The sequence below is a fragment of the Coregonus lavaretus genome (genome assembly GCF_964263955.1).
Source record: "Coregonus lavaretus genome assembly, chromosome: 2".
Classification (NCBI taxonomy): Eukaryota; Metazoa; Chordata; class Actinopteri; order Salmoniformes; family Salmonidae; genus Coregonus; species Coregonus lavaretus.
In genome coordinates, this window is record NC_139989.1 from 49,564,275 (window position 1) to 49,590,349 (window position 26,075).

At 40.8% G+C, this 26,075-nt stretch overlaps 2 protein-coding genes across 3 annotated transcripts; one reads left to right on the forward strand and one right to left on the reverse strand.

Annotated features, from left to right (window-relative positions):
• Positions 1-381: 381 nt before the first annotated feature.
• On the reverse strand, positions 382-5,979 carry LOC311105407 (phosphatidylcholine transfer protein-like). 2 transcript variants are annotated; one of them, XM_084147557.1, is made up of 6 exons: positions 5,807-5,979; positions 4,238-4,355; positions 2,670-2,749; positions 2,109-2,280; positions 1,869-1,936; positions 382-1,296 (listed from the first exon to the last, which is right to left on the reverse strand). In XM_084147557.1, exons 1-6 carry the CDS (start codon positions 5,939-5,941, stop codon positions 1,216-1,218), a joined length of 654 nt encoding a protein of 217 aa, XP_084003683.1. In that variant the 5' UTR covers positions 5,942-5,979; the 3' UTR covers positions 382-1,215. The 2 variants fall into 2 exon arrangements, with proteins under 2 accessions (XP_084003683.1, XP_084003684.1); XM_084147558.1 differs by having other exon boundaries at positions 5,813-5,978.
• A 1,383-nt stretch (positions 5,980-7,362) lies between these two features.
• Positions 7,363-10,476, forward strand: LOC311148554 (transmembrane protein 100-like). Its single transcript, XM_084185541.1, has 2 exons — positions 7,363-7,689; positions 8,884-10,476. The coding sequence occupies exons 1-2, from the start codon at positions 7,419-7,421 to the stop codon at positions 9,414-9,416; spliced, it is 804 nt and encodes a 267-aa protein (XP_084041667.1). The 5' UTR covers positions 7,363-7,418; the 3' UTR covers positions 9,417-10,476.
• Positions 10,477-26,075: the final 15,599 nt, after the last annotated feature.

Genomic DNA, 26,075 nt, shown 5'->3' on the forward strand with positions numbered 1-26,075 from the left:
GGTCAAGGTGGAAAATACCATTTTTGAAAATTGTGTTCGATGAAGGTGATAGTCCTGTATTGAAAAGCATGTACAGGTTTCAGTAAAATAATGCATGAGGTAGTGCTCCATCTCAGCCGTCATTTTATTGACATGTATTTATTAGATAGTAATACATACTGTATCACCTCCATAGAACTATAGGCCTAATTGTAACCACACAATGGTAAAGAGGAATAGGCCTAGTTCCCCAAGATTGCTACTTGATAACAATATGGGATATGGGTTAGTTGTTTTCAGCTAGGCTGCCATGATCATATCCTGAAAGAAAATATCAAAATATGAATAATTAACTTAAACTATTTCACTATTTCACTTGTACATTTCAAGTATCACAACAAATCAGTGCTGGCAACTTTTAATGATACAAAAAAAAAAAAGATTTTGTCCTATTCAGAATGTCCATTAGGGAAATACAAAACAAAACAAAATATATAATCTTTCTGATTCAGCCAGCTCCCATAGCTGCCTTGCCTGCCTAAGAAACAATGTTGCATTGTAGAGTACAGAAATCATTCCTCAATAGAGCTGCTGAGAAACTAATAATTCACTAATTAAATTCACTAATTAATAGGCTGATGAACAGTATAATTACAGCAATGTATGTTTTCCTTTAGACATTAAGGTTTGAAAGTTGATTTGATTTCAGTGCTTGATCACAAGTGCAAAAATACATATAATTAATTGACTCATACATTTAAAAAAATGTAGGATTTTAAAAAACAAGAATGTACATTAGACCATAAGAAACAACAGCAAAGTAAAAGGAAAAGCCATTGTCGTCAAACAGAAACACAGTACTCGTTAAAACAGAGGGTAGATCAATACAGATCTCATCCAAGCCCTTACTGTGGGCAAGCCCAAAATGCAACATTTACATTGGAGTAAGAATTCAGTACCAGATAACTTTAATTTAAATATATATTTTAAACAACTAATAAACAACTTTAAAATACAGTACATGCCCCAGTCAGTAACACATGCAGCTGCAGATTTCCCCCAACACCACTTTCACCTATTGACTTCGTAATAAGTCCCCAACCATATCTAAAACATCCAAAATGCCCCTCAAAGTATCATAAAACATTATGACACCGTAAGTGTAAACTTTATTGAACGATGGCCTGAAAAATGCACAATCCTTGTGGCGTTGAGGCGACTTCCCACCAAGGGCGTTCATTTCTTGTTCTTCTGGCAGTAGTTTGAGTAATTGCCACAGGCCTTCTGCATGTCTGTAAGGAAGGCAGGCACTCCGCTCTGTTGAAACACAGGGAATAGCTGTCTTTGTCAATGAACGTCATGGATAGACTAGCAGAGTAGACACACCCAAATGGGGCAACAGAGAGGAACCATTGGCATCATAACACAAAACATCTGCTTGCGATTAACAGCGTGAATAAAGCCTTCCATATGAGATAACAGGGCATGCTCTGGGGCATTCAAACCTGGCAAGTAGATATACATGTGAGTAAACAAACAGTCTTAATAATAATTCTATAGTACTCCTTTATTATTTCTCTACTATGAATATGTCAGCCATCCCACTAACAGAAAAAGATGAGCTGCTACACTCTTAGAAAAAAGGGTTCCAAAAGGTGTCCCCATAGGATAACCCTTTTTGGTTCCAGGTAGAACTATTTTGGGTTCCATGTAGATCCCTCTATGTAAAGGGTTCTACATGGAACTCAAAAGGGTTCTACCTAGAACCAAAAGGGTTCTATCGGGAATCAAAAAGGGTTCTCCTATGGGGACAGCCGAAGAACCCTTTTAGGTTTTAGATAGCACCTTTTTTTCTATGAGTGTATAGAGGCACTCCGGTCTGAACTCACCTTAGCTGCCCAGTTCACAAGCCAGGTTGGAATATTACCACCAGGGTTATCAAAGTAATTCATGAAGACTGAAAGAAAATAATGCAAATGTGCATGGCTGTCAATAAAAAGCAAGTGACTTCACAGACAGATCCACAACAGATTCAAGTTCACAACTGAATAGTTTCCCCTATGGACATTTAAAATGGTACTACAGGGATGATTCTGATTGTATCTTGTGTACTCTTGAGTGAGCAGCACCTTTAGTGCCACTGGCACCATCACTCTCCATGGCCACAGTCTGCTTGTAGTCATTCACTCGCTGCACCCCACTCTTCTCTGGTAACGGGGACTGTGGGGAGCTCTTAGCCAGGACCACCCAGATCTTCCTGCCATCCACGTCAATGTCCCTCCGCTCCCTGACGTACACGTACTGAGGTTTACACTGTTAAAGAAGCCTGGGAGAGATAATGTGGTCCACACCCTGTGACTGGATCAGTTACTCCTTGAGAAAATATACCTTCCCATGTTGTCGCCTAAAGAACAATACATTGCTCACGTTACTCTTAATACTATAAACCATACTTGGTTTCACTTCACCATGTCGGACCCATTGTAGATGTGAAAAGAGGGAGAGAGAGAAAACCAAGCTTGAGACATTGTGGGTGGGTGAATACATAGAACAGGATAATGTGATATTGTATAGGGAGCATGTATTTTGTTTAAAAAAATAAAAAGCTATTTGCTTTTACTGAGAAACATGATGACCTGATATTATCTACAGGTATTATTTATTTAGAAATTGTACTTCATTAAGGATACGTCTCTGTTTGAGAGAGGAAACGGGTATTTCACCTCCCAGTAGATTGCTGAACGACCGTCATAGTCCTTCTCATGCAGCTCTGCAAACACACAAAATGAAGCAGTGTTTACATCATAAAACATCAATCATCTATTATACTATAATATCATATACTATTCATAACGTGATTAAATAAAACATATTTTTGGTTGTAGAAAAAAAAAGGTGCTCAGTGTTCTAGAAGAGTTATTCGGTTGTCCCCAAAGGAGAACCCCTTTTGGTTCCAGGTAGAACCCTTTTGGGTTCCATGTAGAACCCTTTCCAGAGAGGGTTCTACATGGAACCAAAATTATTTCTACCTGGAACCAAAAATAGTTCTACCTGGGACCAAAAAGGGTTCTCCTATGGGGACAACTGCAGAACCCCTTTGGAACACTTTTTTTCTAAGAATGTACAGCGCACGTCAAGATACAATCACATATGCAAGCACAGACACCAACAGCACTTTCAGAATACAGCATCTATCCAATCTATTGAAATGGCAATTTTATTCAACAGCAAAAAGCTTGACGGCAGTCCAGAGCTGAAGCCAAGGATGTGTTTCCAATAAAAAGCCCACTCCACCCTCTCACGCAACAAGTCTCTGGGAGAGGCAAATGTGTTACTTCAGTTTGTTATCATTTCCAAGATATCCATATCCCTAGTGTCTCTTCTTGAAAAGGACAACAGTACAGTATTTGGAAATCCCAAAACAAAATATGGCCAATGATTTAGGCCTACCTTGTTAAGATGGAACCTGTTGGTCATTTCTCATAGGGTCGAGGAAACAAAAAACTACATTTTCAAGACACAAGCCCTTGAAAGAACATCTTCAAGTTCCCTTGTTTGTTTACACAGTCTAGGCTTATATGAACATTGGATTAAGCACGTTAATACACAAAGGACACAACAACATTAGCCTATGGCTATACCAGAGTGCTAACTACCCAACTACGACATCAATAGCTACAGTCTATGGCTAAAGTTCAGGTGGACAGACATGTTACCTGTTGGATACTGTGGGGAAGCAATGGAGAACAAAAGATGAGAAAAGTTATTAACTGCCAAATGGGCCCTGTGCTCTTGATGCGATCCTCATAAAAACGGAGATAAAAGGGATTCTTGGTTATGATTGGTTGATTGGTTTGATTGGGATAGAAAACAGGAGTGAATGGAAAAGGAGAATGGAAAGGCGATGGTTTCAACTATTTCGTTGGGCTCACAGGCCCAGTGAAGATCTAGCCTAGCTTGCAAGTGCAGTGTGCACTGTGCAGGATTTATCATGATCTGATGCATTTTTAAGATGATTTGGTAAGAGTTAAAGGGGCTATACATAAGAACAATAACACATGCATAAATAAGCACCATATAAAGCAAGCATTAATATGCAATACCATGTTATCAATACTCAACCAAACTGACAGAATTTAGTTGCTTGTGAATGTGTTATGAGTCTTATAAATGGCCCTTATTAGGGGTTGAGTGAGACAAGAGGTTTGAATGGAAGAAAGTCGATCTAGGGTAAAGGAGAGTTTGTGTCACTCTTTACCTTTGACATATCCATCCCAATGTTTCCGATAGGGCAAGTCCATGTAGACATCAGCACACAGTTCTGGAGTGCAGGTGGCGAGCACACCAACAACTTTGTACTCATAAAGTCCAGTTTCCTGTGAACAGCACATGAAAGAAGTTCTCTCTTCCAAATATGTACCACGCCTACAATGTAACTAATCCCATACCACAGGACTCTGATTATTGCCAGTTGGAGAAACAGCCTTTTTCAACTTGCAACCCAAACATTTTTGCTGGATTTGCACAGGATATTATTTCTACAGAAACTTGAGATGGGGATAGAGTTAGGCAGGGGGTTCAATAAAAACTAAACGTGCATTCTGTGAAAAGGTAATGTCTGAGCATGCGTAAAGTTCTAGTCTACAATTTGGCACACCATACCCTATAGACGCAGCACAAAATGTAATATTTGGCATATTTCTGAGGGTGCCATTCATCCCACTATCTCTAGCCTACTTGTGAACACAAATAGCCTCAAATAAATAAGTAGCAGAAAGTGGGGTAAGTTGAGCCACCCTTGTTTCTAGGAAACCATACACAAAAGTAATCACTGGAGCCCAGTCTGTGAAGGAAGAAACCACATGGACAAAATGTTAAGCAGGTCCAATAAACAGATTTTCACCAATTCAAATGAATTTATTGCTTGTATCTAAACCAAAGTAGAGAATTTTAAGATTGTTTTATACATCAGTTGGGGTCTCTATAAGCTTCGATATGAGGTCCTAAACCTAGCATGAAAGTGCATCCTTGTACCTGTGTGGGTTGTGGAAGAGGGTTGTGGAAGCCAAATATAGTCAAAACGTTTGCCTTGGGGTAGGTTGAGCCAATGGCAAGTTGAGCAAATTGAAGTGTTTTAATTCCAAGCATAATGCAAGGCATTATCACTGGGATATGAGGTAATAACAGGGCCTGGCCTATGTTAAAAGTGTTTGTTAGGTTAGCATGTGTTAAAAGATGCTTAAAATGACTAAAATACAAAAAAGTGATTGTAATTGTGTTGAACTGTGTTTGGGAAATAAAGATAGACATGGTTTTAAATCGGTAGTGGTAATATTTAATTATGTACAGAAATTTGTAGGCGGTTCATCTTACCCCATACCGTGCCAAGAGACAACTTTTTTTTGGACAAGCTACGTTTTCAAAACTAATGTTTACATGCATTCTGAATGGCTCAACTTAACCCACTCTCCCCTAGTTTACTCAATCATCAAGATGACATTTAAAACGCTTGAGTTGATGATGGTGAATAGCGACTTCCGCATTTTGCCAGTGGGCAAGTTCCTCGAGTCTAACGTGGGCTACAAAGTCTGTTATGCTATTTCATGTAAATGTCCCTTTCAACGTGAAAATAATACAACGTATGGAACGTGAAAATAGCCTACCTGCGAGGCACATCCAACATATCGATGACAGTGCGTCATTCAATCACGCAAATCGGCATAATCACAACGAATGGGCTTTTGATTCGCAAGCTAACGAAGCTAACAGCTAATAAGCTTACACAGCAGTTTTCACTTTCTATTCCTTTCTCAAAACAGTAACTTACATGTACCTTGTCATACAGCCGGTAGATTTTGACACCCATTGTCTCTGTGAAAAACTCCCATCCTCCCTCCAACTGAGGTTTATCTAATTCCTTCCATGCCTCCAGAAATTCCTCATCTGTAAAGTGCAGCGACATGTTTTCAAACCCTGCTGTGACATTGGATCATGTGATCTAGGACTCCGTGTGTGCGCTTCAGACGCCGTACGTGCGCTGAAGTGCGTAACAAACATTCCAGTGATATACTTAGAATCACTACCCATTTATTTTTATGTTAGAAATTGTATTTTTGATTTAAATTGTGCGTGTGCGTGTGTGTGTGTGTGTGTGATTAATGACTATCTGTACTGCACTGTAATGTTTTTGGAATGCTCCTCTTTCTATCCCAACCCCAAGTTGAAGTGCCATCCAAGGAAAAATATCATTTGGAAGCACTGACCATCTCCAATTACAATAGAGAGGAAACATAATCTGTAATGCTTTGTGTCCTGCTGGTGCCCTGTCTCAGTTGCTTGTTGATGATTATCCTGAGGTTAACCACTCCCATTACATTCAGAAATCCCTAAACTGTAGGCTATTTAAAATATAGGATAACCTACATCTGGTGGTTTGAATTGAATCTATCAATGCCTTTATGAACTTCCAGAGGTAGAACCCTGGATCTGTTGTTTACCATCCTTTATCCCCTTCTTTTGCAAACACGCCAGGCAAATTCAGCATTTACATATACCACTGATTGAAGGTAGGCCCAAATGATAATCACTCTAAAAGATGTCACTCCGTAAGATGTTTCAGAAATATGTCATATTACTTAAATTAGTTTTCCAGCAGAAGAGTATATGGTCCAGCTAAGGGTTGTGGAAGAGCCATTATTTCCTGTTGCCACTGTCTCTTTTTGGGAAGGGATCTACTGCAGGAAGGAAGAGACAAGACAACACCCCATATCACATTACTATGTGTCAGATCTTTCTTAGGGAGCACTTGTGTTACAGGCATATTTGGAGTGGCAGTAGGCATATCCCATCCACAGGCCCTGGTGTCTGCCATTGGTTTACAGACATAGCATGGGTGTGTGACTGCATGAATTTCCAGACACATAGGTCCTATGAACCATGATTCCAGTTTGATAGACTGTATGTCATTCATCTTAAAGAGTCCCTTGTTTGAATTAAAACTATCCAAACATGAAGATGTGTGTATGGATATTCGTTTAGGCTGAAGTGCATGTGTTTGTATGTTTGTATGTGTGTGTATGTATGTTTGTGTGCATGCATGTTTGTGTGTAATGCTGTGATAATATTGTAATAAGTCGACTGCTATTCCTCATCTTCGTATTAGCCAACATCTGCTTCAATGGCCTACTGCACAGTTCTAGGCTATATAAATGTGCCCCGACATCCCAACAGCTGTGCTTCATGTTGGCCCTCCCTTAGTCAAAAGAGGTTAAAAGGTTCCCCCTCCTCTGAAGCCAAGATCATTTAAAAAACGTGTGGCCATCTTTTGGATCACCCCACCCCCATAGCCACCGATATTCTACAAACGTGCTTGCAATGCAAGAAGATGGCAGTCAAACAGTCGTTTTCTTACACAGGAGGAAACGCACAGGGGACAACTGATGAATGGGAGTCAAATTCCAACACCGAGCGCTTACCGGGCGAGCTGTAGACGGGCTGAGCGAAGTGGAGAGTGGAACTGTGTTCTGGACCTACACATTGAATCTGGCTTACAATGTATTATACATAAAGACGGAGGGGAGTCCCACTTGTGTCGGCTTTTGAAATTATACGGAGTTACTGGAATACAAAAGCCTATTAAAGTCCCTGTTTTATTCATCGATGGGCGAAACCACTTTTTAAAACGGTGCGGGCATGGAAAATGCGTGCGAGGTAAGTTAAAACACTTCTGTATACACATCGAACATGGTGATTTTTTTTTTCATCACACAATATTCACTGTGTGTTTATAGGCAGTTGGTCCACGCGTAAAACTCAAATTCTCCAACCCAAACACTTTGCCTCGTACATAATATGTCACCATTTATGTAATCTTTATAACAACTTGTGATGATAACATGTTTATATACGGTAGGTTGACTATGTAGTCATCGGAATTATAGCCTATGCATGTGGCACAACTAGGGCTACAATATTTTCCATTACTAACTTTCTAGACACATTGAAATTCTATTCAAACATAATACCCATTACAGAAAACCGCATGATTTTACATGTGGAAAATCACATAATTTCACATGGAATTGTAGATGTGAAATCATGTGAAAACTTGTTTTTTTCACATGTGTATTTTCATGTTATCTATCACATGATGCTTTACATGTTGTCACGTTATCACAGTAACTTCACATACTATCACATGTGATCACATGAAAACATGTGTTTTTGGAACACTTCACATGTTCACATGTGAAATTAATTTGATAAGGGACCTTATCAACAAAGGTTACTATAATAAATGACTAGGGCTACTTCAATAAATAGGCTATAATTGAAATATATTCCATATAGCCTATCAATTGCAAAAACAAGTTAGGTCTACAACTTTGCATTAGGCCTATTAGAGTAATACATTTATAAGATGTTATGACATGGACTAATGTTGCATAACAAGCAGCTTGAATTGTATTTATTTATTATATTTGCAAAGTTTGCAGACATGGAGAAAGAATGACTGCTTGTGAAATTGCTGATGATTTTGGGGCTGCTCGCATTTCACAGAGTAGTTTGTAATGCCATCTCCCACGCTCTCCAGGGAATGTGACAGCTCATGCAAGGTTGAGTGGTTCTGCGTCATTCAGCCAATTTCTGACTTTGCTGGGCCGAAGGCTAGCGTTGTGCAAGGAGGTTGCCTGGAGTTACTAAGTGCCAAATGAAGGCTTATGTCTTAAGCTGTCAACAGTTCCGACTTAGGCAATCTGCATGCACATAATAGCTACTTAAATGATTGTTTAGGCCTATTTTATTATGTCCAGTGAGGTTACAATTAGGCAACATGTTGAGGAACATATGGATTTTGAGACTCCCTTCAGTATGACATAAAAAATTATATATTTCTTCACATAGATTGGGACACGCTGACAGAACAACCTCAGGATATAAAAAGTGAGGATCCATCTGTGGTTAAAGTGAGGACCCATCTGTGGTTCGAAAGAAGCAAAACCTTGATGCTGGATCCTGCAATGCCAGAGGAACCCAGTAAAGACACCATGACAGTGCCAGCAGCCCCAGAAAGAGCCGTCGTGGAGAAGGCCAACATCAATGACCACACTCCGACTGTGACTATAGTAGCTATCCCTTTGGTCACTGAAATCCAACTGAACGCGGCCACAGGTGGTGCAGAGCTCTCCTGCTATCGTTGCACAGTGCCATTTGGCGTGGTCATTCTCATTGCCGGTATCGTGGTCACTTCTGTGGCCTACAGCTTCAACTCACATGGCTCCACCATCTCCTACTTTGGGCTGGTGCTACTATCTGCTGGACTGGTTCTATTGGCGTTAAGTGCAGTATGCTGGAAGATGAGACTTGAGAGAAAAAAGGAGAGGCGGAGGGAAAGCCAAACTGCACTGGTCGCAAACCAGAGGAGCATCTTTGCATGAAGGGAAAGACTGATCATCAGGAGAGAAAATATATCGGTGATATGTTTGGATGCGAGAAGAACTTAAGGTAGTGGTTAATTTGAAAGCATTCGGGAGTGGAGACAGCTGTATCCAGATGTTTTCATGGCCGACCAATGTCTATGTGGTGGGTCGTTGACCTGGAAGGCTTTGACCACAGACTGTCTACAGGCTAAGCAAGCCAAAACGTCTTAGCTTTCATGAAGTTGTTGGGGTTTTATCTGTCAAACAGACTGGCCACATCTGGGAAGCATGGCAGACAGCCAAACTGAATGTATCAGAATTAAGACAAATGACCACTGTACAAAGCAATGGAGAGGATGTTTCCCATTAATCTACTGTTGCATTTGGTGGCTTAGATTTACTGGGAGGGATTGTGGTCTGAAAGGAGAGGGACATGGGAAAATCCAGAACAATTAATCCTGCTTCATTTACCATGTTTTAAAGATACAGCTGACATAAAGTCTGATTGTTCCTTTTCATCTCACACAGAATTATGTTCAATTACCTGACATGGGAATATGGTACTTACATGTTCATATGTAATGATATATATTGGCATTATCGGGACACAAAAACGCTTTGTTTTTGTTTGATGTCTATTGTCGTATTCTATGAAACAAGTCGAGCTCAGAGATAAAGTCAATTAGATGTCACACAGTAATTATATATAATACATGTACTTAGGATGATATAGGTAGTATTGCATTATGAAGGAATATGATTATTGACGAAATGTAACTTACATCGAGTTAACCTTTATTAAGTATTCTCTGTAAGCACTTTGTTCCAAACCATGACTAACATGGTGTTCTATGTAACTATGACAACAAGATTCTTTGGAATTACTAGCATCTTGCCACAGTCTTGTTGTTAGTACAGTACTTGCCATTGTCAGTAAATGTATTTCATATATTGAGAGATATGAAATGGTCTAGTATTTTATTCCACTTTAATATAATCATTTTTATGACTTCTCTGTTAACAGTACATCAATTGTTAATAGGTTATAGTGAGGTCTAATAAACTCTCATCCATATATAAACATTTAATTTGTGTCTGTTTTCATGATCCAAAGGTTCAGCATGTGTGTATTCTGAAGACAACAGCTGATATATAAGGGAGAAGTCGAAGTGTTCCATGAGACAGTCTGGCTCATATCAGCTATTAGCTTGACATATCAAATGAAATTATCTTTCTGTTTTACACAACCGCACATGGTCTATTTCAGCTTTGGGTTTATATGACAGAAATTACATAATAGAATGTGTCTCACTTATTGTATTTGTCAAAGACGAAAGAGCAGAGCATTACTGCTAAAAGCAGTTAAGTGGTGTGACTTGAACATTCAATACTGAACTGAAGGAAGTGTGTCTTTCTCTCATGACGTACACCTGTAGGTCCAATTCCTTATCCTGGGGTCCCATTGTGTATTCAACCTTATGCACTTGTTCTGCCCTTTGTTGATTGTTTAAACTGTGCTGAGGGCAGGTTTTGAATATGATTACATTTCATTCATTTCCAGTGAATGAAATGTGTTTGTGATAAAGCTAAGAAATATTGTTGATATATTATATAAATAAGTTACAGTATTAATATCTACTTAATATTTTTTCTAATATTACAATGTATTAACCATTTGTTGTTGTGTTGTACCTCTGTCAGGATCAAATTATGTAGCTGCCAAAGGTGACATCACTGTATGCTTTGACAGCTGAGAAATCACTTCCACCGTTTCTTCCACTATATATATTGAAGTCCAAATAATCTGCATAACAGTGCTCAGTTGGCCAACAGAATCAATACTTCATTCTACCTTTCAATACATAAATTCCCAAAGGTAAAAGGAAGTTGAACTCTCCTGTTTGACTTGGTTCAAAATAGTACAGACGCAGAGGTATATTTATAGGCAGCATTTGCGTTGCTATGCATCCCTGTGACACCAGACACTATTACTAAATGGTTTGCTTGCGTCAGAGGAGCACCTACAACACACTTTGTCACTTTTGAGGGCGAACCTCACCCCACTCAGAGGGGAGCTCGCTATAGGGGGAGAATGGAGTCATTCAGACACCTGACTCTGAGATCAAATGTTAATCACATAGTAAGATGTGTCCCTTTTCCGCATGACAGGTTACCAGCAGCTAAGGCTAAGAAGCAGTGAAGTTGGAAAAAAGGGGTGACCTGATATGGGATTTAACAGGTGCTGTCCACCACCGTACCCTCTTTCTGAATTTGGTGTGTCACTTTTTTGTTCCAGGGACTGCCAAGCAGATAATGATGTTTATGATTAAGACAAAAGTGAGATTGGATCAAATTATTTTAATTGAATTGAAGAAGCCCAGATGTCAACTGAGGGAATAACGGCTAGCTGTTACAAGCCAGAATGGGGTAAGACAAGCATGACTAAACCATAAACAGCTTGAAATAATCAAAATATGTGGTACCTCAGGAGCAAAGGGCTTGTTTATTACAGCTTCTATTTAAAATGACTCCAATCAATGACCTTGGTTGGCATGGAACATGAGAGCCAAATGTTTCAGAAATATTTTTTTATCGTTGCTTGTGAGGTCACGCTGTTATCATTAGGCTGTTAGGGCTGTTGGTGGAAAGGAACACATATGTTTTTTTTGTGTGTACTTTTTACCCCTTTTTCGTGATATCCAATTGGTAGTTACAGTCTTGTCCCATCACTGCAACTCCCGTACGGACTCGGGAGAGGCGAAGGTCGAGAGCCATGCGTCCTCTGAAACACGACCCTGCCAAGCCGCACTGCTTCTTGACACACTGCTCGCTTAACCCGGAAGCCAGCCGCACCAATGTGTCAGAGGAAACACCGTACAACTGGCGACCGAAGTCAGCGTGCATATGCCCGGCCCGCCACAGGAGTCGCTAGAGCGCGGCCAAACCCTCCCCTAACCCTGACGACGCTGGGCCAATTGTGCGCCGCCTCATGGGTCTCCCTGTCGTGGCCGGCTGCGACACAGCCTGGGATCGAACCCGGGTCTGTAGTGACGTCCTAGCACTGCGATGCAGTGCCTTAGACCGCTGCGCCACTCGGGAGGCCCCAATTGTGGATTCTCCACTTAAAATCTGCATTTCAAATGTTCACTTCAAGAGATAAGTTGCTGTTATGAATATTAGAACTGGGTTTCTGATCAATGTGAAACTGTCATTTGAAGTATTTTATGGTCAGAGCTTCGAGGTGACTGTTAAGTTGCTCTACAAGGGCTGGTGGGTTAAAGAGATGGAGAGTGACTGTTTAGTTGCCCTATAAGGGCTGGTGGGTTAAAGAGATGGAGAGTGACTGTTTAGTTGCTCTACAGGGGCTGGTGGGTTAAAGAGATGGAGAGTGACTGTTTAGTTGCCCTATAAGGGCTGGTGGGTTAAAGAGATGGAGAGTGAATGTTTAGTTGCTCTACAAGGGCTGGTGGGTTAAAGAGATGGGGTGTGACTGTTTAGTTGCTCTACAAGGGCCGGAGGGTTAAAGAGCTGGAGAGTGCGTCAGCCACCTTTCCCCTGGAGGATTGGCCCATGTCACTACTTCCTCTGTAAACTCACCCCACCTGACACTCAGGGACCATGGGTCCAGGCCAACTGATGCAGGAAACAATAGGCAGCTAGCCTGCTTATCAGACACAACCCTCCCATTTCTTGAACGTGAGCAGTTCTTTGATGGTTATGTCAGTGGATTCAACAAAAGTGGAACCTTGGCAATCAGGAGAGGGTTTTGATTAGATTCTTGCAGCAGTTGCTTGTAAGAATGCTTGCCTTCCCAAATGTTCACTGTCAGAACTATTTGTTCACTTGGAGTTTCAGACTTTAAGCTTGTGCCTCTGCTGAATTTCAACATTGGCCCATGTTCTTGATAACTGAAAGAGCAACCACTGAATTCCATGTATTGGTTCAGCCCTTCAAAAATTGCAATCTATATTTCAAGTGCCTTGTCTAGCCATGTTTTCTTCTTACTCCTTCAGAAAGGTACTAAGTGCACACCCTCCAAGATAAATAAAGGGCTTATCAAAAAGTATTTCAAGGCAATCGTTAACCACAATTATGGTGGTAGTTCTCTTAAACAAATGGTTATTGTGACAACTTGGAGAGGATAAACATATTAATAACTTTTTATTGGAATAAATCCAGACTACATCCATTATCCAATAAGTACATTTTACCTTAAAAGGAACAGAAAAGCCACTGTGGCATTCACAACAGTTATCTTCACTGGCACTGCCCGAGACTGTATTTTCTTTCATGCTGTGCCAACGGCTCTCAAAGAGGTGTCTGAAGTGCTGCCTGCCCGCTGCCTCTGGGGTCCTAACCCATGGCATGTCCTCATTCCCATGCACACTGGAGGTAAAGCCCTTCCTGACAAACTCAACAACTCAGAGGGATAGAGGATGCAATGGATCGCCATTAAATCTCAGTTCAACCCACAATGTCCCACTGTTTTAAAAGAAAAAGTGAAGCACTGCTTTTTAAAGCCTTTTTTCAAGCTGTAAAGTTCTTCACCATCTTGTATCTGGCAGTTTAACTTGAGTTTTAAATCTAGATTCAACGACATGAACAATTCTCAGCAGAGTAAAATATGTCTGAACGACAGACAGCACAAGATCAATAGACACTATGACGTTATTTAGTCTGGACATTGTGTAGAACCTTGGAAGGGTGGTGGGTCAGGGCCTCTAGAAACAATTGTTTTTGTTTTGTATTATTTCCATACATTCTTAGTCAGACTACAGGGCTCTCTTCCCCTCAGCCATAACAAAAGGCCATCTTGATTGATACAATCTTGACGATTGAAGCAGCTGCAGCTCCCCAAATGCCCAACAACGAAGTAGTGCATTCATCTTCTAATCGATTGTGCTGTGTAGTATTTTACCTCTTGTCTTCTTGTAGCCAGCCACCCTTCTGTCTCTCTCTCCACAGACTTCCTAATTACAGTTTTTTTCAATTGTTTACACGCGATTTTGAAAACAGAGTTATTTTTGTCAAAATATAATCACAATTATCCAAACACCACAATCAATTAGCAAAATTCCTAGATTGTTTGCAAAATGACACACTTCAGTCAAAACATACACACTTCAGTCAAAACATATACACATATTTGTGAAAATGCTATTTGTTTTCATTTAACCAACACAGTCATCAATGATCATACACTACTGCAGCCAGTTTCACTCTGCTGTGATAAATAAAAAACACATTTGTAAAAAAAAATAAAAATAGATTTTTGGCCAGACATTCTTACTGTATGTGAGAGATAATTTAGGTGACAAAAAATAGTGAGAAACTCACAACATTATTCATGATTTGTTTTGAGATATAAGGAGAATGTAGACAAATACTGTAAGCCTACTATAACCTTACCAAGCACTGCACAACACTTGATGCTGCAGACTGAATATTTCAAGTATTTATTTCAATACTTACAGTATTTCTTACCATAATCAGTTACAGTAATCAACCAACAATGATATCAATTACTGTAAACAAATAAAATCCGTAGACAAATAAAAATTACTGCATGAATTACAGTACATACACTTTGACTCTGAAGAAAAGTAAAGTAAAAGTAAACAGAAATGAAAGAAAACTACTGTAAAAGCAACAAGAATACTGTAACTATCCGTCTCTCCGTCTGGCTGGATCAGGCCATAACATTTCATCCACATCACAGGCTATGTCTTCATTGGCAAGGCACCGTTGGAAGAATCGCCTTGTGTGACGAATCCACCCCTGCACTGAAGCTGCTTCAATAAGATCACATGCCTGTTCCATGGCCTGAATGAGGGGCAAACGGTCATAAGGCCGCAGGTCATATACCTTCCACCGCCACGCTGAAAAAAATTATTCTATAGGATTCAGGAAGGGGGAGTATGGGGGAAGGTATAAAACTTCAAAATCAGGGTGATCATGGAACCAGTTCTGGACTAGAGCAGCCCGATGAAATGAGACATTGTCCCAAACGACAATGTACCGCATCTGGTCCACTTGGTGTAATGCTGTGACAATCTCATGCAATCGGTCAAGAAATGCAAGTATCAGATTTGCATTATAGGGTCCCAGATTTGCATGGTGGTGGAGGACCCCATTTTGTGTGATAGCAGCGCAAAGGGTGATGTTACCCCCTCGCTGCCCTGGCACATTGGTGATTGCCCTGTGCCCAATTACATTTCTCCCTCTTCTTCTTGTTTTTGCAAGGTTAAATCCAGCCTCATCCACATATATAAATTCATGTTGAATTTCAGCAGCATCCATTTGCAAGACTCTCTGAAACACATTAAAGAAAATAGGATGCTATTCAATATCTGTAGCACAGTATTTTTTTTGTGACAGAACATTATGAGCAGTGCATGATACCACACCATAGTCAGATGAACAATGCATACCTCCACATACTCATTGCGCAGATGTTTCACTCTCTCTGAATTTCTGTCAAATGGTACCCGATACAGTTGCTTCATGTATATTTGATTTTTCTTTAGGATTCGACCTAATGTTGACAGAGAGACTCGTTGGATGTTATTGAAAATATTGTCATCATTGATGATATTGGCTTGGATTTCTCGTAGCCTGATACAATTATTGGCCAAAACCATGTTCACAATGGCGGCCTCTTGTGCACGACTAAACATAGGGCCCCTTCCACCTTGGTGTCCTCGACCCTCAATCCTATGTAAAAACAAAATAAGATAAAAATAAATAAATATATATATATATATATATATATGCAGCCTACTGTCAAATGTCACAGTAAACAATATTGATTATACAAGCTTCAGTTTCAATGTATACTGTGTGGTTAGCTTACCTGTTTTCTCGATGAAATGTCCGAATTACTGACGCAACAGTATTTCTGCTGAGATTTGGTTGAACTCTTTGTCCAGCTTCCATCAGTGTCAGTCCATGGTTGATAACATGGTCAATAAGTGTTGCACGGATTTCTCGAGTCAAATTTGGTCCTCGTCTTCTTTGTTCAGGTTCTATCAACTCTTCAAGTCCTTCTCTACCTCTTCCTCTACCTAGGTGTCTTCCTCTACCTCCTTCTCTTCCTCTACCTTCTTCTCCTCTACCTATGCCTCTTCCTCTACCTCCTTCTCCTCTTCCTCTACCGCCTTCATCTCCTCTTTGAGCTCCCCCTCTCATTCTCACTCTTCTTCTTCTTCTAACTCCTTCCATTTTTGTTGAAGACAGGTGAACTCACCTGCTGCCTTTTATAGCACACCTGAGTGCTGCATTTTCAAATTAGCACATGTGTGCTTCCACACCTGGTAGATGTGTTTATCCAATTCGTTCATTAGTGTGGTAATTGGCAATCCGGTGCTTTGTAATTACAAGGAAGTAACCTCACGATCCTTATCTGTGTCTAAGGTGTGAAAATGTGTGTAGAGTTTTACAAATCACTGTGTGTAATGTTTTGCAAAAAGGGTGAGGCGGACATTGTGTGTAATGTTGTGCAAATCTGTGGAGGTGTTTTGCTCATTGGAGTACAATTTTGCTAATTGTGTGGAAATTTTAATTTTAGTGTGTAAACAATCGTAAAAAACTGTAAACCAAGGAGTGTACTGCTAACAGTGTTTTCCCTTTGTTACTCTTTCCTCATCAAGACCTCTCAAACTTAGTGAGCCTCAACCAGCTGCCTGCTGGAGAAGGGTGAAAATAATTCCCATCATGCAACAAAGAGGGAAGGACATCAAAACGGCACAAAGGGAAACCACAAGAGTGACATCCTATCGTGACCGTATTGTTGACTCCATCAAGCATGAAGATAAATGTCATCCATTTGTCTGAAAAGAGGGATGAGAACACACATGGTCAGAGTTTGGTTTCACTGTGATACATTACACAGGATAGTGGCCCAATTTTTGTTGGACCATGGTGTGTGTTGTATCTTGTGATGTACAATGCATTGCAAAAAGCTTAGAGAGATAAATATTATGGCAAGGCAGTGACGGATATGGTATTCATGGTCAATATGTCGGCTCAATGTTGATCTTGAAAGGAGTTCTCACCCTGAAACAATCTAACCCTTGTACCCGTGTTGGAACAACAGAGGAACAATCACTCCTGTCATGGTGTAAAAGACCAACAGTGCTGTTTCATGGCAATCTCTGACACTAACAGGAAAAAAGAGACTTCCACAGTGTTTACCAACTCTGCCTCAGGAAATCTGTTTGTAATCTGCAAGTTCTCCTTTGAAACCAGGGATTGGGAAACAGCTGTAATTGAAGAGTTATCTATTAATCAGTGGTTCTTTATTGCACTTCCATCTTAAATAAAAGTGTGTGTGTGTGTGTGTGTGTGTGTGTGTGTGTGTGTGCGTGTGTGTGTGTGTGCGTGCGTGCGTGTGTGCATGTATGCAAATGCTCATTACAGAAGTATTTGAGAAAAATACACAAGACAGGTGAAAACTGCACTCTCTCATTGATCAAACAATAGAGAATATACCAAAGTACATGTGCTGTAAAATGATATATATTTTAAAGTCACAAAACAGTGGATAAAAACTCTATGATTAATGTGTCTCCTGTGTCTAGAATATCAGTTTACTGTAAAGAAACATTGTGGACAGTGAGTTAATGCTGGAAGACCTCAAGTGGAATTGTTTAGACTGCAATAATAAATGCAAGGTGTTCACTCTTTCCAGTACCATATTCTTGCATGTGTGCCAAGAAATATCTTGGCAAGCATGGACAATCTTTTTCCCCTAAGTAAATTAACTAAATAATTGGAGTGGTTTGGGGAGGAAATGACAAGGTGTGTCTGACACAGCTGCAGAGGTCATTTAACAAACCCAATGATGTCATGGGAAGTAGCTTCTTCACAGCACTCGGTTTCCTTTCATCTGAACAGCTGAGCTACTTTGTAAAGGGTTGGATTTTCCTTTATAAGCGTTAAAAAACTCAGTTGCATACATATTTCTTTATGGTAAGTAGAAACTTCTACTTCTGCTGTTGGTTAGGTTATCACCTTGCTATTCCTCAACAGATAAACTAATACAGTTATGCTGTAAATGTATTAATCTTTGGGGGGAAATGAACAAATATCGAGGGAATAATTTAAATTCTGCATCTTCTGCATTGAATGTATTAATGGAGACCAAGACAGAAATGTGTATTTGTTTACCTTGACTTCTTCTGCCCTTGTGTGACATGAAGTGAAAGCCCAGAGGCTCTCCTATTTGCCACACTCTGTCAGGTAACTTTCACACCCAGAAGCTATGGCCCCATAAACCAGCCTGGGAGCCTGGGACCTGGTCACACAGAGCACAACAAGGGAATGTGGCCCAGCTGAGAGTAGCTGGACCCCAGCTCCAAGCACCACCTCATTCTGAACAAGTTTGAATAGGTTACTGTGGGACACAGTGGGGGAGCGTTTAATGTGGTCTCGGGGTGTAATTCAGCAGGTTTTTAATCAGCCCTGGACATTCTTCTGAGCGCTGCCTAGGGAAGAGGGCACCAGCATTTCCGATTACATATGCAGGACAATGGTGAGGGGACACAGCCAGGGCATCTGTTTTGCAGTGCCCCAAATCTGAGCTCCTCTGGAGCTTCAAGGGGAAAGAGTCTCTTTGATGCTGAGTGAGATTTAAAGAAAATAAGTCATTAGACGGAGAAAGAAAACCCTCGTCCACAGCTTTCTGTCCCTCTGAGTATGTAGAACATTGATTGTTATAGGTTGCAATGTGTTCTGAGACATATGGCCAGAGAAGAGATTTACAAAGTATTACATAGGCTTCATATAGAGTAAAATAGTCGATTGAAATCCTATTACTCCATATTACATAGATGTCTAAGTAGGCTACAGATGTAGGATCTTAATTTGAGCCAGTTTACTACAGCAGGAAAATAATCCTGAAGGAACAGGAAATGTGAATTATTATGTGGATTATAATTAATGGAAATGTTTTGTAGGGGTTGATACATTTTTTGTTAGGGCAAATAAAGTCTGATATTTTCAAGTGGAAATTACAAACTTTAGAATCCTTTTAAAACCTTGAATACACTACAAGTTTGCATTTCCTCCTGTGCAGGAAGATTCTCAGCAACAAAAGAGTGATCAAATTAAGATCCTACATCTGTACTTTAGTGCTGTCTAGACCATTTCAATGCTTGTAATTTGACATAAAGAGCGATACTAAAGGTCCTGTCGGTCCCCTTACTGAAAAACACATGATTTCACTTGAAATTCCACATGTGAAGTCATGTGACAACGTGTTTTTGGAACACTTCACATGTGATCACATGTTTTCACATGTGTAGTTTCATGTTATCACATGTTGCTTTACATGTTGTCACATTAATTTCACATAAGATCACGTAAACACTTCACATGTGATCACGTGAAATTCATGTGGTGTTTCCGTAAGGGTCTTTTATGTCACATAGTCTCTGTGGGGTTTAACACCACTGTAAAAGCACTCCTCTCCCAGGCTGGGCCTTAAATGTAAGTCACATGGTATACAGACTGGTCGTGCTTTGTGGGGTCCTTGACTAGAGGAAGCCATGAGCTCTGGGAGGAGCAGGTTCCCACATCCAGAAGAAGAGACGGAGGACGGGCTAACACAAACAGTCCGCCATTCAGGAAGGAAAGGGCTCCCTTTAGGCCTTTATCAGATCTGCGAGAGGCTCAGTCCGACCATCGCCCGCCAGCTGCTGTCCCTTCGAGAGGTACGGCTCCACCCTGGTCCAGTTTAATGGTCTATTTACTCTGAAATTATCAGTCTTATCATAATGCACTACTAATATATCAGGCTAGCTGCTAGGTCACGATTTGGGTCTGGGGACACAGTGCATACAGAGGTAAAGTGGAACTAGTCTGTGAGTTTTGGGACCAATGTCAAGAATGCAGGCTAATGGCAACACCATCAGACAGGGCTAGACCGGCAGTGCAATATGTGATGACCGGTGCACAGTAGGACTACACCCCCTCGAACATGTACAGAAAGGTCTGGCCTACGGGATATAGCAATGTGGTAACAATTACTAAAGAATGAACAAAATAACAGATCTGTAGGGAAAGTGTGGGTAAGCTTGGTTTGCCACACCACACATTGATTCCTTCCTGTTCAGGTCTAATTTCCTGATCAAACAAGTTATACTATTCATAAAAACAATTCTGAAGGAAATTAACACAACACGAAACAAATCCTTAACACCCTGGTTCCTCAGTCTAGATCCCCTCTACTTTCTGTACCATGGACCAGTATGTCTCTCCTGTGGTATTTGTACACATTGAGGCCGAACAGGAGCTGCCCTCAGCTGTCTTTTGATTGCATAACCCTGCCTCTTTGCTTACCTCATGGAACATCTCTGGAGTAACTCATGGAGACTGAAGACACAAAGAACAGGCTCACGTTCACAACATCTGCTGGCTTCAGCGCCTCATGACTGTCTGTGGCGCTTGGGCAGCTCAGAGTGAGTAATAGTTCCCTTATGTCCAGTAAACGGGGCTGTGTCAACTTTGATATTTTTTCTAAACTTACTAAACCCTTATGAAAAGGAACCGGATGTGGAATGGTATATTTAATGGGGGAAGGAAACTTTCATACTTTGAAACTTCAGTTTAGTTAAACCTTTCAGCAAAAAAAGTGTTTTCTTGGTTGACTCCTCCATTCTTTAGATAGAAACGAATCCCAGTAATCCCATGTAGGATACGGACTGGGAGTAGATGATACCCCACTAAAGTCATTGGGAAATCTTTGCCACATCGAGGAGGTCTCGATTTTATGGGTTGTTGTGAGAAATTGATACTCTAACGCATTTCAAAATTAGCACTACGGATTCAAAAATGATTTTAAAAAAGCCTGGGCCTGAAACTCTGCAATCTTTTTTACTGGCATGGCTAAACTCTCCAAACATTTATAAAATATATCTTACATTCATTAGTAGTAGAAAGAACACAGTGTCCTCTAGGGCCGCCTATTGAATTTCGTTATTTCCAGATCTGTAAAAAATAGCATTTAAACCTCAATGTAAACATGCTTGATTAATGCTTATATGTCAGTTAAGTTGTAGCATCTTTTCTACATTTGGGGCACCCTCATGGTTGCCCACAGAGACACCATAGCAACAAAGACAAGAGTGCTTGAATACATACATGTCAAGACAAAGGTCTATGCTGCTCAGTATTTGAACGTGAAGCTAGTATAGCCAGAGAAAGGCTCTTGGGGCCCTGTAGTGCCAATTTATCACATTGTGTTGGATTGCAGAGAGGGAGGGACCTTTTGAATATGTATGCCTTGTAACTCATTTGTTGTGGACCTGTGGTGAGGGTGGGGGGTCAGGATATGTCTGATGGAGGGAGGGACACCACCAAGGATTAGTGGCATGCTGGGAAAATAAACAAACATGCAGCAAGTCTTTGTGCGCTAGCAGAAAGCAAGGCTTTTGTTAGCGGAAAAGTCAAAGCAAAGACAAACTCCCCTAGCATCCTCAGACATCCACACACAGACAGGCTCCATCCAGACAGAGACAACAGATGGGCAGCCCAAGTCCCTCCGGCAGGTTTCTCCACATATCCTTTCTCCCCGGCTCTCTCAGGGCGTCCATCTCTCTCTCATGTCTGCTTCCAGTCCCGTGGAGATGGCCGGACACCCTGGCACCAGGTCTGGCGCTGGGAAAGATCGCCGGCCCAGATATAAACAGGAGAGAGACCCCACCCATGGGCATGGGACAGAAAGACAAACCTGACATATCCTCTCCTGTAATCACTTCCAAAGAACTCAACAACAAAAACATCCCTCAGCTTTTCCTTCAACCCAATGTCAATGTGTTATTTTTAGTTTAGTAATCTTGAACATGAAGCTATTTGGATTGTAACGCACAAAGTAATCTTACTGATGCTGCAATTGACCTTACCAATATTAATCCATAACCACAATGTCATCTCACTGCCAAAATGTACCATTTGCCATAGGAATCTCTTGCCTCCCAAAATAAAGTTGATGTTTGCTAAAAAAAAGCAGGTTTAAAATGTTCTGTATATCAATACACAAACAGACAGGCTGACTCTGTTAATGCTGAGGCCTCCACACAAGGGCGTAGCATTTTCCAGATGCTCATTTTGGGAATTTTACCAGATTAACGAGTGATGACGATCTGACTGACGTAAAGAGGACTGTCAGTGGACATGGTTGCTCAATGAGGACTTATTACTCAAAGACAGAGAAGGCATTGGTCTTCTTCATAAGCTTTCATTAAATATTGTATTGATTGTCCTTCAGAGGCCAAAATAACCCTCTGTTTTTAAATCACTGTCCAAATGGACAGTTAGATCATTACATTTTCGTGTGGCTATGAAAATCCTAGTAACCTTTGACATTGGTCAAGGTTATTGGTCATGATTAACTGGCTTTACAATAGATTATTACCCGGTAATTGTTTTGATGTGGATAAACGGACAGAATGAAACTGTCTTAGTGAGGATTGTTAATGTTGCTGGCTCGTGCTCTGTCCTTTGTTCTAATAACCCATGTCATCTGTTTGGGGCTTGTCCATTGTAGACACTCATCCTGATGAATGGCCACTTGAGTTGGCTACTTGAGGATGCTTTCAAAGATCCGGAGGAACATGGACTCTAAAAACAGAGCTGTTATAAGTTCATACATTCACATGTAAGCTTTGGATCCATCTGGTTTGATCTTCGTTCAAGAATACAATCTAAAACTCATGTATGAGCTCGTAAAAATGCACCAATCAAATCGCATCCCTTTGTATTGAAGTGCCTAATTTAAAAAATATTGATTACCAACTACATCAAGTAGAACATTACAGTTTGCCTGTCCCCATACATGACAGACACAGGAGTGTGTGTGTGTGTGTGTGTGTGTGTGTGTCTGTGTGTGTGTGTGTGTGTGTGTGTGTGTGTGTGTGTGTGTGTGTGTGTGTGTGTGTGTGTGTGTGTGTGTGTGTGTGTGTGTGTGTCTGTGTGTGTGTGTGTGTGTGTGTGATGGCAGTCTGGGTCAAAATTCAGATTATCATCCTATAGATGGTGCTGTTCCTACTGCACAGCTCATGTTGACGACGATGACTGCCCTCTGCTGCTCATCTAACCCTCTCGCTTGAAAGCAAAAGGATGAAAATCACAGGAACAAAATTATCTTCACTCAGTAAAAGGATATCAGTCAATAAATATGGTAAAGCAATGTCCTTATGGTGGAAGTTCTCTTCCACAGAGCATGTGTATTTTAAAATGAAAAATGGCACTGCCTTAATTGACATGCGTCAGCACAGATTATTGACCTCATAGGAACGCTTTCAATTCCGTTAACCCGCCCTCTGATATCTCTGCAGCGGCAGCTTACAACGACTGTGTCAATCCTCTGCTACACACAGTGAACAAAAAGGTCATGATCACACAAATATATACCACAATAAATATGCATGCACTGATATTTAACATTGAAAATATGAAAGTCAAAGACCCCTCTTTCACATCTGAGTAGCTTTTTTAGTTGCTATCTCTGGTCTCTATTTAGACAGATGGCTCTCTCTCTCAATCCCCACTCACAATCAAGATTAAGATTACACTATTACACACACACACACACACACACACACACACACACACACACACACACACACACACACACACACACACAGACAGACAGACTGACCCACAGAACACAGTACTCATAAATGCGTCATACACATGTTCATACTAACGACAGACTGTCCGTCCCCACCCTGCTTTTTCTGTTAATTCTCTAAATCTGTGCTGTTTCCTAAATTAATATGCCCTTGATAAACAGATTCTGGTGATATAACACAGGCTTTTAAAAATGGCCTTTTTAAATGGGCAGAATTCTATACCGGATTCAGTTGTTGAAATTACAACCGAGGCTTAAGTTATTAAACAGAGCAGCTTTAATCATTGATCACAGAAATTCAAGGTTGGAGGAATGGCATGGATTAAAGTATTTTTACCACAAAGCCACATATCCACTGTGATCTGAGATAGAGAGAGAGAGAGAGAGAGAGAGAGAGAGAGAGAGAGAGAGAGAGAGAGAGAGAGAGAGAGAAGATTGACAAGGATAGATTGACGAGGATAGAGAGAAAGCCCTGCTGTCACTGGCTAGTTTAGTGATTCCAGCTCCACTGAAGGCGACCGTCTTCCACTCTCCCGTCCACCACCTGTTTCTTCTGGGCCTTTGGGCCGCACAGCATGAGGCAACTACCATGGGCTTTAAGGAAAACTTCTCGGAGATTGATCCTGTCACTTTGAACCTCTGCATCCTAATCGCCAGCTATGTTATCTTGCTTCTGGTGTTCCTGATATCTTGTATAATGTATGACTGCCGGGGCAAGGATCCAACCAAGGAGTATGCGCCGGATCCTGTGCCTACCCAATCCCCCATCAGACTGGTGGTGATGCAGCAGACCACCCCTTCTCCACAACATCAACGCTGGGACCAGACTAATATGGTCACCTCATACGAGCCTCAGCCCAGTCCAGACTTCAGGGAGAAGAAGAGCACCATGGTCTAGAAGGACTACTGTGGTGCTGAATAACTCAGTCCACCACCCGTTGGAATTATCGCAGCGGGATAAACTTTTGTACATATATGTTTTTTTAAAATCTGTTTATACATTTGTTTTTTAGACTGTATTCTTCCCTGGAAGCCAGAACAATGCTAGGATTGGACCTGCAGAAGACCAGTCTGAGACGGTAAGAGAGTGGCGTGTGTGTGCAGTGTTGATGCACATGAAATCCCTCTTTTAGAAAGCTCTGGTGGATCACAGAAGCCTACAGCCTATTCTAAAAGAAGAAATGTCACAACTGATAATCAACATGGAATTCCTTGAGCTGTCCTATTAACAGTGGTTTGTGTTACAAGACATGAGAGGGAAATGCAATTGACTGAAAAATGGTTGCAGTTTTCAAACCTGCATGTAGCTCAACTATAATTTACATCACAAAATGCCTCAGTGTTTAAATTTGTTACAAAGTATTACCAGTTATAATTTCTCATTTTTAAAGAGAGACAGGTCTGTCCCCTCTCAGTGAGCGTTCGTTGTCATCTTGCTTCACTATTTTGTCAAATGTTACTTGATAGAAATTAGTATGATGCTCTGCCAGTGGAATGTTTTCATCGACAACAGACTTGTTGCCCTATCTCAATCAGGACTCAGGAGGAGTGTATTACAAAGTGTGCCCTGGCATTTTCAGATTAGGAGATTGCCCAACATTTCCTGGTAGGTGTAGCATCTTGTTTATAGGGAAACTAAGGTAGCCATTAGCCAATTATATAACTTGACAGTGTTGAGTCTCTATGAAGTAACCAACCACAGTTCAGCCAAGTGCTGTCCAACCAGGGTCATGGCCTGTGAGGCCCAGATTATTCTGCTATTTTGAGACTTGCTTCTTTAAATCGCTCTCCCACCCGCCATGAGAAACAGGTTATTTACGGAGCCCAATTCATGTACCTTCTAACCCTTTGACTCTGATGTCAGGACATGTGACTTGATTCAGCCAACACAAGTTGATCAATGTAAATAAATACATTAACAAATGCTATGTAACGATTTATATACAGTTAACTAATTAATTACAAGCTGTATTGAAGATACAAATGGTCAAAGTAACACATCAATCAATACTACATACTGTGTACTCTTTCTGAAGTGCTTATTG

Excerpts from the sequence above, each read along its gene's own strand:
- LOC311105407 (XM_084147557.1), bottom strand. The coding sequence starts at position 5,941 with ATGTCGCTGCACTTTACAGATGAGGAATTTCTGGAGGCATGGAAGGAA. Across the intron at positions 2,750-4,237 it reads TTGGGATGGATATGTCAAAG|AGCTGCATGAGAAGGACTAT; the intron begins GTAAAGAGTGAC and ends GTGTGTTTGCAG. Across the intron at positions 2,281-2,669 it reads TTCCTCTCTCAAACAGAGAC|TACGTGTACGTCAGGGAGCG; the intron begins GTATCCTTAATG and ends TGTAAACCTCAG.
- LOC311148554 (XM_084185541.1), top strand. The coding sequence starts at position 7,419 with ATGAATGGGAGTCAAATTCCAACACCGAGCGCTTACCGGGCGAGCTGT. Across the intron at positions 7,690-8,883 it reads GCATGGAAAATGCGTGCGAG|ATTGGGACACGCTGACAGAA; the intron begins GTAAGTTAAAAC and ends TTCTTCACATAG.